This window comes from Odontesthes bonariensis, chromosome 9, assembly GCF_027942865.1.
Source record: "Odontesthes bonariensis isolate fOdoBon6 chromosome 9, fOdoBon6.hap1, whole genome shotgun sequence".
Taxonomy (NCBI): domain Eukaryota; kingdom Metazoa; phylum Chordata; class Actinopteri; order Atheriniformes; family Atherinopsidae; genus Odontesthes; species Odontesthes bonariensis.
Window position 1 is genome coordinate 24,179,498 of NC_134514.1, and position 18,409 is coordinate 24,197,906.

Consider the following 18,409-nt stretch of genomic DNA (forward strand, 5'->3'; position numbering starts at 1 on the left):
TAAACGTGAAATGCGTTTTCTTTACGCTTGTATAGTAACTAGTTTGGCACACCTCCAACAAAGAATAAGAAGCTGCCTTTTAGTTCGTAATTTCTGAGCAATTATGTGACCAATCAGAGCAGAGTGAGCCTCTTTTTTTTTTTTTTTTTTTTTGGAGGCGAGCCTCAAAGAAACGGGAGCTAAAGATAATCGCTTTGGACAGAAGGCGAAAAAGGGTGCAGCACCGATGCACAGGCAGAATTTTAAGTTGTGTTTTAAGGCACGCAAACCTGCTTTAATTGACCTCCAAAAAGAATCATGAGAGTCTTGTAAATTTGAGCATCACACAGGCTCTTTAAAACGTCAGTGTTAAATCTGGAGCACATGCAGAGATTGGTCAAATTGTGTTTTATCGGGAGTTTGACATAGGTTCGCTCACCACTGCATCATGAAGACTAATTTTATACGTTTGACTTGTACACAGTTAAGAGTTCAACTTAAGATTTTGACACTGGGAGATAGTGCTGATACAATGATATACTTGTAATGCCTTTTTTTTTGGGGGGGGGGGTTGTAAATGAGTTGAGTGTAGTCTCCCTTTTCAGTGGGCGCCAACGGAAAAAAAAAAGAGTACACAGTAAAATGAAGATGAGATTTAACAGGAGAGAGGGAGGAAGAAGGTCACAACCTTTCTCTCCATCCAGATGTACTACATTTCCTCTTTCCTCTCTCCAATCAGACCCACGGCTTCACTCCCGCCTGTGTGAGCCAATCAGAAACACATGTAGTTGACATGTATGGGACAGAAGAGGTTACCAATTAGATCTGTACCGGCAGGGAGATTTAAAGAGAAACTATAGAGCTTTACGAGGCTTCCGTGATTTAAGAGGGACTTGCGTTTGGCTTCTGACAACTCACTTTAGTAGTTTTATGACACAGAGAAAACAGAAAGCTGGTGCGATAGAAAATGAGGGGCATGAGGGAGGTAAGAACAACAAGCGTCACAAGTTTGTGATGGATTTAAAAGGAGGAATCGATGGAGAAAGATGAAGTGATAAGAAAAATAACTGGGTTTGAATTAAAGAAACAGGTCTTAAGGAAGAAAAAAGCTCATCACCGACATCGCTGTTTACATGTCAGTCCATCCAAGTCACTTAAAGGAAAGCGGCCGAATTATTAAAGAACGAGACACTAAGGACGTGTTAAGCACTGGTATGGGAAGATGATGATGTAAAGTCGGAGCAAAAAAGAGGATCTTATCTAGAAAAGAGAACAAAAGAACCAGGAAAAGTTTCCCACAAAAGTACAAGACAAATGTCGGGAGTGAGACATTTATAGAGAAGAGGAAGAGTCATTTTCACAGGCAAGAGATGAGAGGAAGAGGAAAGGAGGGAACAGATAGCTGACAGACTGCAAAGGGAGATACTTTACAAGTATTGTTTCACCTTGTTTTCTCCTGTTTGCCTGGGTGAGTACTTGTTGATACAACTGGTGGGTGGGAGAAAAGGGAGGAAAGTGAGTTACAAAGAAATAGAGACAGAGCTCAGGCTGATTAGATAAAGATGTTTTGGGATGAAGAGAGAGAAAGGGGGAATTGTTACCACTGCCTGTGCCCACTTAAAGAGACGTTTAATGTAAGGACCCCCCGCTTTGCTGGGACATTTATGCCCAGACAGGCCTAACGATCGATGTCCACAGAGAAAGAAATAAATCCTTTTTTTCTTCTGTTTTTGGTTTATAGCTGTATTCTATCTTGCCTCCACACCCCTCCTCCATCCACTCACCTTTTTCCCTCCTCTTCCTGCCTCCTTTTTTCTCTTCATCTTTATAAATGATAAAGTCTTATGCAATTTCAAAACTTGAATGTAAGTTTGTTTTTCCACAGCTTTTGAAAAAAATGCTTACAAAAAAGAACATTTTAAAAGATGTCGCATACAAATACAGATTTGACAGGATATGCTGTTTTTGGCAGAGTCCGTACATCTTATCATTGCTGCAGCCTTCCTGCACTCGAAATTAGTCACACGCAGTTACGATCTGGCATCTTGATTGAATAATGATTCTAATCTAAAACCAGTGATACAGAGCGGATGGAGGGAGGGAGACGCATTGAAAGGGGACTGCAGGTTAAGTCAGGACAGGCGCATTATATGCAGACTCATCTCCTTATTCATTCCACCTTTCTGGTCCAGATTAATCAGACGTGGGATGCGTTTGTCCACATCAGGCAACACTGCACACTCATTTGGACGACATGTTGATCATGTTCTCTCTGCAAATCGCTAACTGTGACATTTGCTTAGACACTTTGAGTTTTTCTTGTAACGGGATCCAGAAGCAAACTAGTGCCTTTTTACTCATACGTTATAATGAAGTGACTCATTCTTCAATGTGTTTTTCTCCACATGTGGCATCTGTCTACACTCTGACACACGGTTGCTCAACTCCTGACTCACAGGCTGTCTCTGAGGCTTCTTTTGTCTTTTATTTGCTTGTTGGTGCTGTATTTAGCAATTGGTGAACGATGGTAAAGCATTTTTTTTTTTAATCAGTCAATTACTGTAAAGTACCAAGTGATTCAATGAGAAACCATCAAGGATGTTGCATTACTTGTGTTGCATTTGCTAAGACATTTTACTGGTGAATCACTACATTGTTTGGCCCCTGAGTAAGAGGGGTGGAAGTGATAGAATTGATAGAAATGGAAATGATGAAAGTGGATGTGTTTTTTTTTTCGGGAATGAAGCGGTAAAAATAGATGTGAACAAGTCCTGACCCCCTTTGTTTCCTGTAATTAGAGTAGCACTGATTAGAGTCGGTGTCAGATATATGTGCCTACTGGTTTTACACCCCTAATCTGCAGATTATATCACACACACACACACATATATATATATATATATATATATATATATATACACACACACACACACACACACACACACACGTATAGCTAGCCCGATTTATCTCCTAGGGTCTGTGTTGGTGCTGGAGGACTCTGTGACAAACATAAACATCTGCAGGTGTTTTCCTTTACCACATCTGTATATTCTTTCTCCCATTCATCTCTCTCCTGGTGGCCTTCATCTCCTCTCCCACCTGTTGTTTTTCACCCTTTCACTGTCTGTGGACTTTCAGGATTTCTGTTTTGCAACATGTCCACCCGAAGACCACTCAGCCCCCTCCACCATATGAGAATATTAATGTTTATGTATACTCAAGGATGGCCTGTCTCCCTTAGACACACATGGTCCTGGTTTATCTGTGTCCGCAGGCAAACCCCTTTCACCTTGGTTATTTAGGCTGTAACAACTCAAAGCGAGCTCTGATGTATGCTCACGTTAATGGCCTAGACCTCTGTGGTGTATGTTTGGTAAAGTGAGAGTTTATGGACGAGTTTCAGCGGTCCAAGTAGGAATACACACATGAAAAAAAACAGCTATCACAGTAACAATCCCTCTCATTAACATCTAGGACTGATAGAAGATGTCAAACATGCTAGTAGCTCAGCTATTACAGCTGCTTATTTTTCTTATAGACATACAATCCAGCTGCATCTTGATGTTTCCCATGACTGTAGTGCTGTAAAGATGAATCGGAAGATTCTCTCTTCAATGGCTCATAAGTACAGTAATCCATCATCTCTATAATTTTCTACAAACCAGCATAAATATGTATTCTCTCCAGGGCTTAAGAGTCAACAAGGTGTGTTTTTGTTTATGTAAAGAGACTGTAACCATATGCAGGAGTCCTTAGGCTTTCATTGCTCACTTTTCTGTCACAACCACATACAGATGCACATATGAGAATGCAGCAGACCACGGGATCCCATCCAGCTTTCAAGCAGAGTTGGGGGTTTAATTGCATGTGTGTGCATTTTTGTGTGTTTGTATGTACTCATTTTAAAAGAAAAACAAAAATGAAGATTTCTCCCTGCTTTGTTTTCTGTAAATATAAACGAGAAAAAGCTGTGAGTCTGTCGACGTGCTGATGCATCGTTTGTATAAAATTGCGTTTCTTTTTTCATCCGGGTAGTTTTATACAGTTAAAACATGACGCTTGCAAAAGTTGCAAGATGCTTTTCTTTTTTTCCTTCTGTTTTTTTCTAAAGTCTAAGGCACAACTTTATGGTGTTGTCCATGAACTGAGTCCTAACGATCATGATATCCCATATGAAGACGTTTAAGTATATACTGCCTTGTCACCACCTTGATTTAACTAAGCACATAGGTAAGAGTCTCTCATTGGAAAAGGGTTGCAGTGATTGGTGTTTTTATTTATGTATTTAATTTGACACTAATGAATGCAGTGGGTAGCCTCTCATTGCTTAAGAAACCATGTAAGAGGTTGCATTCTGCGACGGTGGAAAAGATGTTGCGCTGTTACAGAAGGATCAAATTATTATTCTACTGAAGCTTCTGAAGTTGGGTGAAGAACTATTCAACATGTGCCTAAAACCTGGAAGGAGAGTGGTGAATAATCACCTTCGAGGAAGAAATGTCTTGGGAGGAAAATCTTGAATGATTCTTATCAGAGGTCACCTCAGCCCAGTTCACACAAGCTACATGGCATCAATGGACTCATCAGAGCACAATGGCCATAAGACTATAATATAATAGTCTTTCACAGTGTTCTGACAACAAACTGTCATGTTGCCATAACAATTCATACTACTCACAGTGTTTGTGTGAAACAAACCAGCGGTACATTTTTCCACAGTCCAGTGTTTCACGGTGAGGGTTTAAGTGCACTAAAGTGACAGCGTAGTTATCAACTCAAGGAAAAAAATGACAAATTCCGTTTATTTGACCCGTGGACGCGGATCTGAACCATCGCGGAGAAGCTGCATCATCACACAAAACTCTCCTAGATTTATCGGAGGTCATTTTCGCTCATGGATTGGCGACCGCAGAGTCCAGACCTTATTCCCTTTTAGATATCTGTGAGCGCAGGTAATTCATCCATCTGTGTCTGTTTTTCTTGCCTTTGTCCTCAGGACCTGGACAACCTTCAGATCCAGCTGGAGGAGGTGCGTTTCTTTGACCTGTTTGGCTACAGTGAGGAGGAGGGAAGCTGGCTCTGCTTCATGTGTAACAACCCTGAGAAGGCCACAGGTGAACACAAACGCACACACACACACACACAGGCAGCCAGGAAGGACATAAAGAATCAACAAATCAGTAGTTGGTGTTTAGGAATTGACCCTCATCTTCCAGTGAGCATCAAGCTACGCGGTTTTCCTCACCCACTGCATTCCACTTTGTTCTTTTTAATAGAGCAGTGAACAAGTAAAGCAGGATTTTAGAAGACTGCGTTCTCATCTGTTGTCATTTCACCGGCTCTGTTGGGAATAGTTGTCTTTCTCTGGGATGGGAGATGTTTTCACTCAAAATTCCTTCAAGGATAACAATCTTTTCCCAAAACGGTGATGGAAACCTGAGCAAAGAGCAGCTGCCGGCCTGATTTTAGTGTTGCGAAGGGTTACTGAAAGCAGTCAGCTTCTGCCATCATTACTCAGTCGTGATTACTTTACTGTGGCCCAGTGACTCCCCTCAACAAGCACTTTGTCTGATGAAGTCAGATAATAGTCAGATATTGAATCGCATTCAATTTAGTTGGACTTAAATCATGACAAAATACAAGTAATGTACAGACTCTCAGCTCCATTGGATGATACGATCACTGTCAGGTGGAAACGTGTCACCACATTTCTGATTGGATAGTGGATGCAAAAGCTGTTTCACAGACATTTGTAAGCTATCCTTTCATACATGTTCCATCGATTAAGCAAGTTAAAATGCGATCCTTTCATTTGGAAGCTGTCAACCCACAACATGCAATCAACGTGGAGATATAAATGTAAATGTCACAAAACAGCCGCCGGCTGCAAAAACAGTGCAAATCCGTCAGAGAGATCATGGAAACATTGGAAATGGGCAAATCAGAAGTTTTTGACAGATGAAACTAAAAAGAAAGAAATGAACCAAAGCGTACCGTATCATCTGTAAAACATATGGGGCCGGTGTGACGGCATGGATATGCACGGCCTTCCGCTGCACTGGGTCACGAGTGTTTATTGATAATGTGAGGGGAAACAGAAGCAGCTGCATGAATTCTAAAGTGTGTAGATATAAAGCACAATTTCAGCCAAATGCAGCAAAGTGGATTGAATAGAACTTCAGAAATGAACAATGAAACATTTTGCAAACGAAAATCAGGAGTTTTTTTTAAAAAAGTAGAATAATCTGTAAAGGCAAAGTCAACTGCCGGATCAAATGCATTTGATGTGCTTACACCAGACTAAAGGCAGAAAGGCCCACAAACAAACGGCAGACTAAAGGCCCAGATGATACAATCATTGCTTCCAAAACAGTATTAAAGTGTCATATTTTATTTGATATTATGCTGACTACATTTGAGCCTGTGGAAATATAGTGTTTTGCATGATAACTGGTATTAAGTTCATACTCTGGGCCTTTCAGTTAGGGAGTTTGTTGATGTTTTATCCACCGACTCCACACATCACACAGACCCTACGGCTCCTCACCATTCAGGCATCCTTACATAGGAATGATATACCCTGTAAAGCATTCTTCCTCTGTTTCCTGTGCTTTTCTCTTGTTTCTCCACTTTAAAGGCAGAAAACACAAAGTGTGCTTCGGTGAGTGATGGTGTAGTAAAAATAACTGCGTCTGTAAATCTGCGCGTGTAGCCTCAGGAGAACACACAGCAGAGCAAATGCTGGGTTTTAAATCTGCGAGTGTCTCTTTATCAGTCCAAGCTGAAGCAGTTGTTAGTCATACTACAGGAGTAAGAAGAACGCAGTTCGTGACAGATGTTGAGCTTGAAATTATGGAGGGAGAGGAAAGGAGAACAAAGTGTCACTAATGAGTAGCTTGGAAACTTTCATCTCGTACATGACCGTGCCGTTTGCAGGCTCTGATGTCTGATGACAGCTAATAAAGGCCAGCAGGTATTTTCCAGTAACCAAAAACCTCAGGCATGTAGCTGTTTGTTGTAGGCAAGAGGCCGTCAGATGAGACGCCGTTAAAAACTGCCTCCAGTGAAAATGAATTTTTTAACCTTTTCAACGTGTTCATTTGTTGTTGTTTTTTGCACGCCGCAGCAGTGATAATCGTGTTCACAACCTGGTGTAAAAACAAACTGTCTTAAAGGGATAGTTTGCCTCTTTTGACATGAAGCTGTATGACATCCCACATTAGCAATATCATTAATGAACATTGACTTACCCCCTGCTGCGTCCTGTGAGCCGAGTTCCAGCCTCGTTTTGGCGTTGACGAAGGTAGTCCGGCTAGTTGGCTGGGGTTTAAAAAATAAAGCGTTTTGCTTCTCAAAACAATATGCGTCAAAAGGGTAATACATTTGCATCACATAATCGCTCTCCAGGAAAAAGTCAGACCTCACAATCGCTTGGCGCTATTTTCTCTCCCTTCATATCACTACAGGCTGTGTAGACCGTGCAGACCGAAGTGCAGACCGAGCAGTCCCCTGCTTCCGAGCAGTAAACACCGTAACAGGTGTGGCTATCAGCAGGTGGCAGCGTGCAGTGATATGAAGGTAGAGAGAAAATAGCGCCAAGCGATTGTGAGGTCTGACTTTTTCTGGATGAACGATTTTGTGATGCAAATGTATTAATCTTTTGAACGCATATTGTTTTGAGAAGCAAAACGCTTTGTTTTTGTGGCCCCAGCCAACTAGCCGGTCTACCTTCATCAACGCCAAAACTAGGCTGGAACTCAGCTCACAGGACGCAGCAGGGGGTAAGTCAATGTTCATAAATGATATTGCTGGTATGGGATGTCAAAAGAGGCGAACTATCCATTTAAGGTTTCAAAATACCCATCCGCAAACCGATAGGTGGCGTCATGTCCACTACGTCCATCTTTCATATACAGTTTAAAGATCTTGAAGTGAGATCCGGTGAGTTCCACTCAAATCTGCTGTCATGTTTTTTTTTAATTAATTTTTCCATCCTTTTACTTGTGTGTTTATCTCTGCTGCCAAACAACATTGCACATCAGAACGAGCCTCTGAGGCTAATAGAGCCTGTAATTATTGTCTGTATATATTCTGATATGCTTGAATATAGTTGTGTTGAGGAAAATCATTTCTATTAAGCTGTAGAAATGAACAGTGTGGAATGTTAAAGTTTAGATAGAGATGAGATGATTAATGAAGTGTAATGAATGATCCTCGTTGGTTTAATTCGATGGTTTGCCTTCTACTATCGAGACTGTGGGATTGTGTGTCTGTGTGTGTGCTTATATGTTTGGACTTGGATGACCCCGGTCCTTTGCTCTGCATGCCGTTGGGTGTAAGGTCAGAACTCCACTTGGACTGCTCGCACCAAAACACTGTGTTCCTCAGACTGCATGTCGATAACTTCACATTTAGGGGAGTAATGTTGTCTAAACACGAGTATACTTTTAAGCTATGACAGAAACCTTTTTTTATGAAGCACGAGTTCAGTGTATTTATGGGTAATCACTCTTTAGTAAAACCATGTTACCCCCGCTACTCATCTGAGACTTCAGTGAACCCAGCACGCAGGACCACTTTGTGCAAGTGTTAATCAAATTGGTCAACATATACTTCTTCACCTAATAATGTGTTAATGTGTTTGTTAGAGAGGGGGAACGACATGCAGCAAATCACTGCATGATTGAATGATCCTGCATGATCCCGGTGCGGGACTGAAACCGGGGCCAGCTGCAGCGAGGACTGCACATGGGGCACCTGCTGTGCCCACTACGCCACCTACCACCCCATAAGTCACCCCTTTTTTTCTTTTACCACCCGGTGTCTGCCATTTTGCTGTCAGTCACACTGCTAAAATAAAGTGTGTACAGTGTAGTTAACAACCTCTCTCTTTTTCTGATCTTTAGTCAAGTTGTTATGCTGCTTATTTTGTGGATATCCCTGCCTTTGGTTCTATCATGTATACTGAGTGAGGTGAAGAACACTTTGAGCCTAAACGACATCATAACCTACAGAAATAAAGAATATTTATACTGAAAAAGCAATTATCTGTTTTCTGCAGTTTGAATCCTGTTTTGAACCATTCAACCGCTTGAACCGTTTGAATTTTGTTGAAAAATAACTCGAATGAAAACAAAATGGCTAAATAACTTCTATGTAAATGGAGAGGTTTAACAGAGAGGTTGTTTCCAGTTCAGACAAAGTACTGCGTACCTTACATCAATATGATACTGATGTGGTCATCACACTGGGTCCAAATCATGTCATCAAAAACTGGACAGCAGCTGCTTCCAAAGTGAAATGCCTCATATACACGTGACTGTGCACTAAGTTCGAGGGCACAGTATGCTGCGAGGGCCAAGAAAAAGACGATCAAAGCCCTCCACTGGGAGCTTGCGTATCCACCTGAAAATTATCCAGCTCCATTCAGAATAAGAGGTGAAGTTACAGTAAATGGCGGCGATGACTCATCTCGCCTCTCTGAGACGTGTCTGATGACTAGGAGTCAGTCTTATCACAAATGCCACACATATCACGTGTGCACGCGGTTTGTGTTACGAGCTCAGGCATGTTATTTTGGAACTCTTTATAATGCCGTCCTAAGATCATGCAAAAAAAACTTGCTGAGTTAGCTTGAATTATTCAGTGGTCACACGAGAGGAGCTGCTGGTTAATGGTAACAAAAATACAGACGGAAAGTGAAGGGTTTTAAACGGGAAGGCCAAAGTGGAGCCAGTTGTTACAGCAGCTCCACCTTACAACATGATATATTGTTAACTTTGACCACTGGAATGTCTTTGAAGTGTGTGCTAATGACCAGTATCGTGCGTGTTTAGACATGTATGCGTGGGCACTGGAATAAGGTACGTGGACTAAACATGTATTCTGTTTTATGTTTCTGGGGGTTGTTGTGTGCTTCTACTTGGAGGGTTGGAAGGCATCCTTTTTATCCAGTGAGCAACTTTTTATGAAAACATTTTGCACAAAGACGGTGAACTCGACAGCAGATAAAAAGAAGGGTAGGTTGTGCCATTACGTAAATTAAAAGATGGCAAGAAAGTTGGTGATCAGTTAAAGGCCGGTAGCTGCGTGGGTTTTGCTAAAAGGCAAAAGGGTTTGGAGTCGAGATGAGAAAATGATTAGGAAAGGGTAGGGGTGCACTGCCGAACTGATCTCCAGATGGGTGTGGTGAAACAGAGGCTTTGGCTGGGCCCATTATCATTTATTTTGTTTTGTTTTTTCTTCTTTTCAGCGTAGCAAGCAGTAACGAAGCTCAAAGAGCAAACAATAGCAAACTTGTTTTGGAGAACTGGTGGGCAATGAGCTGCTTGATAGGAAAAGCTGTAAAAATAGCTCTTTTTTTTTAATGGTAAAACCAGACAGGCCTGTTGTATAGCAGATTGTGGAAACGTGTGTCATCTTTTAAAGTGAAGACTGAAAAAGGCAACACGGTAAAGAGGCAACACTCAGATTGTGGAAGTGAAGAAGACACTGAAAACAAGCAGCCATTCGGCAGGCTTATACCAAAAGTTGACTTGGCCTATTGGCCTGGTGAGTAGGGCTGGTTCCAGGTGCTGAAGAGTGGGGAAGTCAAGCCGAGGAGATACTAGGAAATTACCAGTTACGGTGTTTAAACCCATCAAAATGCTTTGTTATATCCATATCCCGTAAAAACACGGAGCATTCGCCTTCTCGGGTTTTAGCGAGTAAATGTGTTTTTTGTTGTTGTCGTTTTTGTTTTGTTTTTTCATCTGCAGCGTTCCAGTGGCGGGTAAAAATTCCTCTCCAGAGCTCCGCAGGAGCCAGTGTTGCCAGATCTTCCAATAGAAACAAGCCACTTGGCCTATGAAAACAAGCCGTAAACAAGCAATGATGTTCTTAAAAGCAAAAGACAAGCCCAAATGTCAGATGTGATTTGCAAACCTTGTAACTCTAACTCGGCATGTGTTGTAAATCAGCTGTCTGTGTTGCCAGATGCACTGAAATCTCCATGTCCACTCAATGAGAGAAGGATCTACGTACTCCACGAAGCTTGATATGATTATTGCTTACTCCAAAAATTAACTTACTCTGATTAAGGTAATAAAAAAAAAAGGCAGAAAGTTCTGTTTCTACTTGACAAGTTCACAGGACTTACTTTCAAAAAGCTTCAAAGTCTGTTTCAATGTTAATTTGCAAACTTCTGACACAATTTTGTGATGAGTCTGCAAGCTCTTCCTGAATGTCCTCACAGTCAAACAGAAGGTTTGACTTAGATTTCTTGCGAGATAGCTGATTCTTCTCTCTCGTTGCTGAGAGCTGATTGAGTAAATAAGCAATTGCAAAAAAAAATCAGTTATAACCATCTTCAATTATTCAACCCAAGATGGAACCCACTGTTTATGTCACAGGGCTGCATAATGCTGCATTTACATTGTGCTGTACTGAGTAATATCTTCGACTGAAATGGAACATTATCATTTTCGGCAAATGTTCTATTTTTGATTGAAGAATTGATCATTTAGCCTGTGCAACCTGAAAAAATTACACACCATTAATTACCCATAAAATGTCAAATGGCCTAGCCTTGATAGGTTTTTGTAATGCAGTCGAATGTGCTCTTGACTGGCTGCCAAATGAGCAATATGTGTTTAACTTGAAAAGGTGTCAAAGAGAAAAACAGCCAAGAAGCTTCTCTTTCTTCTCTCCTGACTGATTTCCGGGCTGAATTGGCATTTAACAGCTCATTTTGTGCAGCCCCAGCACCTTTGTGAGTCATCTGTGCAGCGTGGCCGCACATTTAGACTTGTTTGACTTGGTGGTTGGTGGACACAATGAGGATGCTCTCCGTGGGCTCACAATATTTGATGCGTTCACTGACATTTTTAAATCCTCTCATCTTGTTGTTACCTGCTGTTCTTAAGTGCATCATATTTGTACTGATTTACCGTATGTTAGCCACGCATTGGCAGTTATATATTCGCTAATACAGGAAAATGAATATAACCTGAGGGGTATATCTAAATTTGTCATACAAAAAGAAAAAAAAAATCATCAGAAGGTGATGTATACCTGTTATTGGAGTTAAGTCATGGAATGATGCCGACATGAATCTCAAAATGCACAGCTCTATTTTGGTTTCCAGGATGGTTTCCAAAGCGAGTTTTGAAGGGTATAAGAGCGAGTGTTTTTAATTTCTTTGCTATAATTGTAAGTGAGGAGCTTCACTTGATGATAACGAAGCCGAGCATGTATAAGCATTCGGCTTCTGCCAGAGCCTGTTCAGTCAACAAATGTGTGAGTTCATGTCACTGCCAACCGTTTTCAGTTTAGGAATGTGCCCTTCAGCAGGGATGTAAGGTCAAAGCTCAATGATAGTCTTACTTCTTTTTTATGCCTCTTTGTCGCTTTCCGTCTGTTTTTATGCGTTTGTGTGGCCCTCTAGTTGTGAACCAGGAGGGACAGCCTCTGATCGAAGGGAAGCTGAAAGAGAAGCAGGTCCGTTGGAAGTTCATTAAGCGCTGGAAGACCCGCTACTTCACCTTGGCAGGAAATCAGCTACTCTTCCGCAGAGGCAAATCAGTAAGTACGCAGTGATAATGAAGCGTTCTCACAACTTAAAACATTCACAAATGGCTACTCTCACTCTTACTCTCCCCCGGGTGTGTCATTATGGAATTTTTCATGAATATTTCCTTGTTCTGTGTCATTTGAATTGTGATGAAACTCTGTGAGAAAGTGTGGAAATCCTTCCCATTTGAATAGTGTCCCTCTGAGGCGTGTGGTAAATCCAAGTGTAGTAAACCTTGGCTCTGCTAAGGGCCGAAGGGGGGGAACGCTGCAGCACACATGACTCACTCTCACCCTCTGTAACGGAAAGCAGATACGATTGTTCACGAATAGCAAACAGAGAGAAGAAGTTCCAGCTTTGAGAGTGAAGTAAAAAGGTCCAAACAGAATGTTAGTAGGGGGTCTGTTTTAACCTGTGGACGGAAGACGACTGGTCATGTAAAAGCGCCCCCTGCTAAGCCTCAATCAAGGGGATAGATCACCAGTACGTCTCCATTTCCGAGGATAAGGGCACCCTAGAATCATGTCAGTGTGCAAAACAGCATGATTAGTGCTTTACAGGAAAATGTTGCTTAATCAGAAACACTCAGCAAAAACAGCATGTTGGAAAAAGGGTTGACGTCAGTGGTTTGAAAAAGTTTTCTAAAAACGAGGTCAAATTGGATTATTTACTGGTATCAACTTATTATTCATTGACTCGATAAGATCGTGTGTCCATACTCATGCTTTAGTCCATCCTCACAAGTAAAACTATTGTAATTAAGATTAATTCCACAATCAAGAGGAGAATGAGTGTCCTGTGGGTCCTGTCATCTGGGTGTGATCTACACGCAAGCCACCCAAATATGAAAGCGATGCACAACAATGCAGAGAGGCATTTAGAAACATGTGGATATGCGATCATTAAAATGGAGAAATGGAGTTTAGCTCGCTTTTTCTTTTTTCGACTCCAAACAATAGTCTTTGTGCTGCTGTCCAGATGGCGATAGATATGTGCAGCAGCCACAGATGGGGAAGGTTTTGTGTCTTTGTTCTCCCAGCTCAGTGTGTCTCTGCCAGCATATTCTGGAGGTGGTTGGTAGGTTGTGTAACTTTTTCCCAACTGGAGAGTAAGATTAATAACTAAAAACGTTCTTTTTTTGTCCTCCACTGTTAAATATTTGAGCAGCACTGAGTGCCAAGTGTTCAAAAATCTATGCAAAGGTAAGGCTTCTGTCTTGCGCTGATGCTCAAGTCTTCCCACTTATTTAAACCAAAGTAAGTCACATTTTAGCAACACCTCAGAAAAATGTTAGCCTGTGAAAAAAGGGCACAATATGTCACCTTTAACATAACAAATTCACAATGATGATATGAAAAAAACACCTTAATGCCGTTCATATGTGTCTGAATATGAATTGTGCTCATGGGTCAATGTATCAACAGAGAGAGCACACGCACTGGCAATTGTTCAGGGCAGTGTGTCCTAACTCCTTAAGTTTAAATACAGATGTTGAATCAATGTCTTGGCTGGAACCGGACGTCTACTGAGTCTCTCTGTTCAAAACAAATAAAATGCATAGTTGACATCTAAACGTCTTTTAGACATCAGAAAATTCATTGAAGATTGCATTTTTCTCCATAATTAGGATCAGACAAGTGCTGGTGCCAAACGACAGGCAGGCCTGGACTACAGTTTGCCAAGTCCTTATATTCAGAGAGAGATGAAACATCATGACAATATGATTAAAAATGTGGTCTTGATGTTCCCTGTATAGTATCCTCTGCAGGAAGTGAAACTGCATGAATACAGTGGGTGGATGTCACAGCATGAATGCACTTCATTGGGTTTGCTTTTTGAGTGTTTTTCCTTGGTCAAATTTGGCAGTCATGTTTTCTAAGTCCATAAAAAAAACGAGCATCGTTTGTTCATTGTTCATTTATTTGATCTAAGCGACACCTGACGTTAGTTTGCATTCGGTATTACCTGATAGTGGTACCGAATAGTTTCTTATGAGGTATAAAATCACTAAACGGTAAAGGAAATCAGCATGTTTGCTAATAAGTTATGGTGTCTTAGCGATTTTTCAGAAAATCTATGCGAAAGCCACACGGGTGAGACACAGCTATGCGTATCGTGACAAATAAATGTGATTCGACATGGTGTAAATTTGTTCTCCTCAGCAAGTGTAGCTGCTTGGCCATAAGTCCTGAATTAGGGAAATTCATGCAAAAAAAGCACAAATCTTACGATACCGTTAAAGTGATTTTTTTTTTCTGCTTTAAAAGATCTATTAAAAATCCAGTGAAACTTCAGTCTTGGTCTTTAGTGACATATTAGCAAAACCAAAACTGTTATATCGGTCTCTGAAATGGCGTAAACACAGAAACAATGAAACAGGCTTGCTTTAGTATCTCGCAATCGTATCTCAGTGGGTTTTCCTGAAAAAATTATTTCACAATATGTCCTTATTGGGGAGCAGACCATCAGCAAAACTGGCCGGGAGGTGATACTGCATTTATGGCTTCTCCAAATGAATGCTTTTCAACACACAAAGACACACACACATGCCACAGAAAGGATGTGGCCACTTGCCATGGGCCTTGCAGCTTGCTCTGGTTGTGTGGTTTTAGCCACATAACTAACTATGTGGTAAGAAGACATGGCTGTGCTGCAACATCCACACAGCTACAATGCCTCACACGAACACACACACTCAAAATGACCCAGAGGTGGGCAAAACTGAGGTGAGACATACTGGAAACGATGCTAATAAACAGTATCCTGCTTCTGTAATCAAGAGTTTGCATCTGAGAGTGGCAACCAAATGTCACGGATCATTAATACTCTTACAATGCACAAGGAGCGCTTTTAACACGGCAAGAGAGATTTCGTAATGCACTGATCCGAGACACATTAAGTTTCACTGTGCTGTTTGCTGTCTTTGTCTTTTTTGTCCCACAGAAAGATGAGCTGGATGACATCCCCATTGAGTTGAGCAAGGTGCAGAGTGTCAAGGTGATTGTCGTCGTCTCTCACAACACATCCATCTCAGAGGAGTTTTCGGAAAAGACGTTCAGTTATTGCCACTGATTAGAAGTAGGGCTGGGCAACAACTAAAATTTTTAATCTAATTAATCACATGATTTCCCTGATTAATCACGATTAATCGTATTTGTACGCAAAATCCAAAAATGATTCCAAAAGTAGTGTATAGCTTTTAGCATTTAGTTTTATTTTAAATGTGCTGCCATATGAATGAAAGTGCCTTAACATTTGTTGTGCGAACACACTTTTAACATCAGCATTTTTATGTAGTTTTTATGTAGAAGCCTCGCTCCACTGTCTGTTTCCTTGAATGACTTTCTGGTATCAGTTGTGTGTTTTGCCTTTAAGTGATATTTTAGACTGGAACTACTACGGTGAGAAGACAATTCAACTTGGCAGTGTTTACAGATGACTTTGGTTCTGTCGACTCCGCCGTCTGGAAGAACTTTAAAATGAAAATGGTCGAGTAAAAGTTCCGTACCCTTCTCCATGTTTGGTGGATCCGCCGATTACTTTCTTTTCCGGTTCCGCAGCAGACAGCAACAGACTTTTCCAAAATAAAAGCCTGTGAGCAACAGACTTTTACAATAATAGAATAAATAATAAAACAGGGGTGGTCCGTGGCGTAGTGGGTTGAGCAGGCGCCCCATGTACAAGAGGCTATAGTCCTCGCTGCAGCTGGCCCCGGTTCGAGTCCCGCATCTGACAGCCCTGTGCTGCATGTCGTTCCCCCTCTCTCTACCCCCTGCTTCCTGTCTTTCTGAACTTCCCTATCCATTAAAGGCACAAAAGCCCCCCCCAAAAAAATTTTAAAAAAATGTATCGCTGTTAAATAATTAGCGAGTTAACACGCCCAGCCCTAATTATAAGCTTTTGCAATGTTACTCACCGGCTTTGCCACACAGCTGTGGTTTTAACCCTTACTTTAGCGAGTTATACCATCAGCTGTTCACTCTATACACTCTATGTTCTAAATCCTCCTGAGTCAGGGTTTAAAATGATTTAATATGGGAAATCATATCCTCACATATGAAAAAGCTACATAAAGCCAAAGCCGCAGCTTCCTCCAGGAGACACGTATCCTCCTCTTCCCTTTCAAATCTCTCTGTTTCTTCGTAGGTCGTAGCCAAGAAGCGCAGGGATCGGGGGCTGCCGCGGGCCTTTGAGATCTTCACAGACAATAAAACGTATGTGCTGAAAGCTCAGGATGAGAAACACGCTGAGGAGTGGCTGCAGTGCATCAACGTGGCTGTGGCTCAGGCCAGAGAGAGGGAGAACAGAGAGGCCACCACCTACCTGTGAGACCGGCACCAACAGATTACAGAAAAACACGAAGAGGGTCATACACTGACCGAGGTGCATTCATTCCACCACCAGAGCTGGCAGAAGAATGAACCATCACAGCAGGTAACCCAGAAGGCCAAAGATGCCCACGACACACACTGCCAATATCACTTCGTTCACTGTAATCTGTGGCGTTCACCTTTGGTGTTGATGATAATGGCTCATTATCCCAAAGACTCGTTGTGTTGTCTTTTTAGAATTAAGGCCTGAAACCAGCAATAAAAGACTGTATAAATGTATCCAGGAGGAATCAAACACGGGAGCATTTCCAAGTGAACTCGTGGACATGACACCATCGTGTGACCTGCTTTTATTTGATCCATGTGTGGATCATAAACAAAGGTTAACAGTGAAGAAGTGTTGGAAAAATATAAGTGAAGTACATAAAGTTTGAAAACATTGACTTTCTTTGCTCGGATTTGAAGACTGCCTCATCATCCAAACAAAACCAGCAGCTTTGGATTTTCAACTTTGGATTTCTGAATTAAATAATGACAATGACTGAGATGTCGAGCAGCAATAAACACTTGCGAGAAGCACAGGCCTCATTCAGACTTGTAGCAATAATGAGACTGAGCGATTCCTCAGGAAAGATGAACAGGAGCCGGATCGATGAGAATGGCTGTCGATACTGGAATTTTGTGTGTGATGTGTATGTGTAAGGGAGAGATTATGATTACAATGTGAGAAGCGCTGTTGCGGATTATCCTTATACACTTTCTTTGCCAAGATTTGGATGAGAAGATTTTTACCACTTTTCATGTTACTTGTGTTAAACATGAAGCATAAACATGTCAGAGGACACTTAACTTAGCTTAGCTAGCTAGCTTAGTGGACTGGCCGGAACTAGGAGAGAACAGCTAGTTGAGCTAAGGCTAACCACTGGTGAAATAGGGTATTTGCTAAAATGTTAAACTATTTCTTCACATGCATTATGTATTCATTTGAAAAGTGGAAGCACATATTTAAACCAGAATGTCAGATATTGTATTTTTCATCACTAACCTAACCTATTTTCTGTTTCTGCTGTTCTACTGAAGTGACTCATGAAGCTTTTCTTCTTTTGCAATCGTAGTGTTCTATTCTTTTTTTTTTTTTTTTTTTTTTCCCAGATGTGAAACATCTGCAAAAATTCCCTACTTGTTTTACGAGAAGCAGTGTCTGTTCAACTCTTGCATAGTTATGGACTTTGAATCTGTCAATTCCCAGAAAATCCACAGATAAAAAAAGATACATTTTGTAAATTTGTGGTTTCCCTGTGGATTCAGAGACTTTGCCAATTCTGTCATATTCACCTAAGAACACAGTGTTTTTTCTTTTGACAGGGAGAAACTGAAGGTGAGCAGTTTATTTGACTTTTTGTCCCTCTAAGGTTAGAGTTTAAACCTCGTGTTTTGTGGTCTTTTACGTCTGCGGTTCTGATTCATATCAGGAAACTGCTAACTCGCAGTGTTCCACCTGTGTGTACTTCTCTGAAGCACCAGGTTGGAACTTGAAATTGCATCATGT

At 41.3% G+C, this 18,409-nt stretch overlaps 1 protein-coding gene across 3 annotated transcripts in view; it reads left to right on the forward strand.

Annotated features, from left to right (window-relative positions):
• veph1 (ventricular zone expressed PH domain-containing 1) overlaps nt 1-17,242 on the forward strand; it is a 75,527-nt gene extending 58,285 nt beyond the window's left edge. For 2 of the 3 annotated variants that reach the window (XM_075473705.1, XM_075473707.1), the window contains exons 13-16: nt 4,976-5,093; nt 12,404-12,540; nt 15,473-15,526; nt 16,676-17,242. In XM_075473705.1, the coding sequence (XP_075329820.1) occupies nt 4,976-5,093; nt 12,404-12,540; nt 15,473-15,526; nt 16,676-16,858 (492 nt within the window). In that variant the 3' untranslated portion in view covers nt 16,859-17,242. The remainder of the gene's footprint in view (nt 1-4,975; nt 5,094-12,403; nt 12,541-15,472; nt 15,527-16,675) is intronic. The other variant, XR_012770308.1, reaches the window with a different exon arrangement.
• Nucleotides 17,243-18,409: the final 1,167 nt, after the last annotated feature.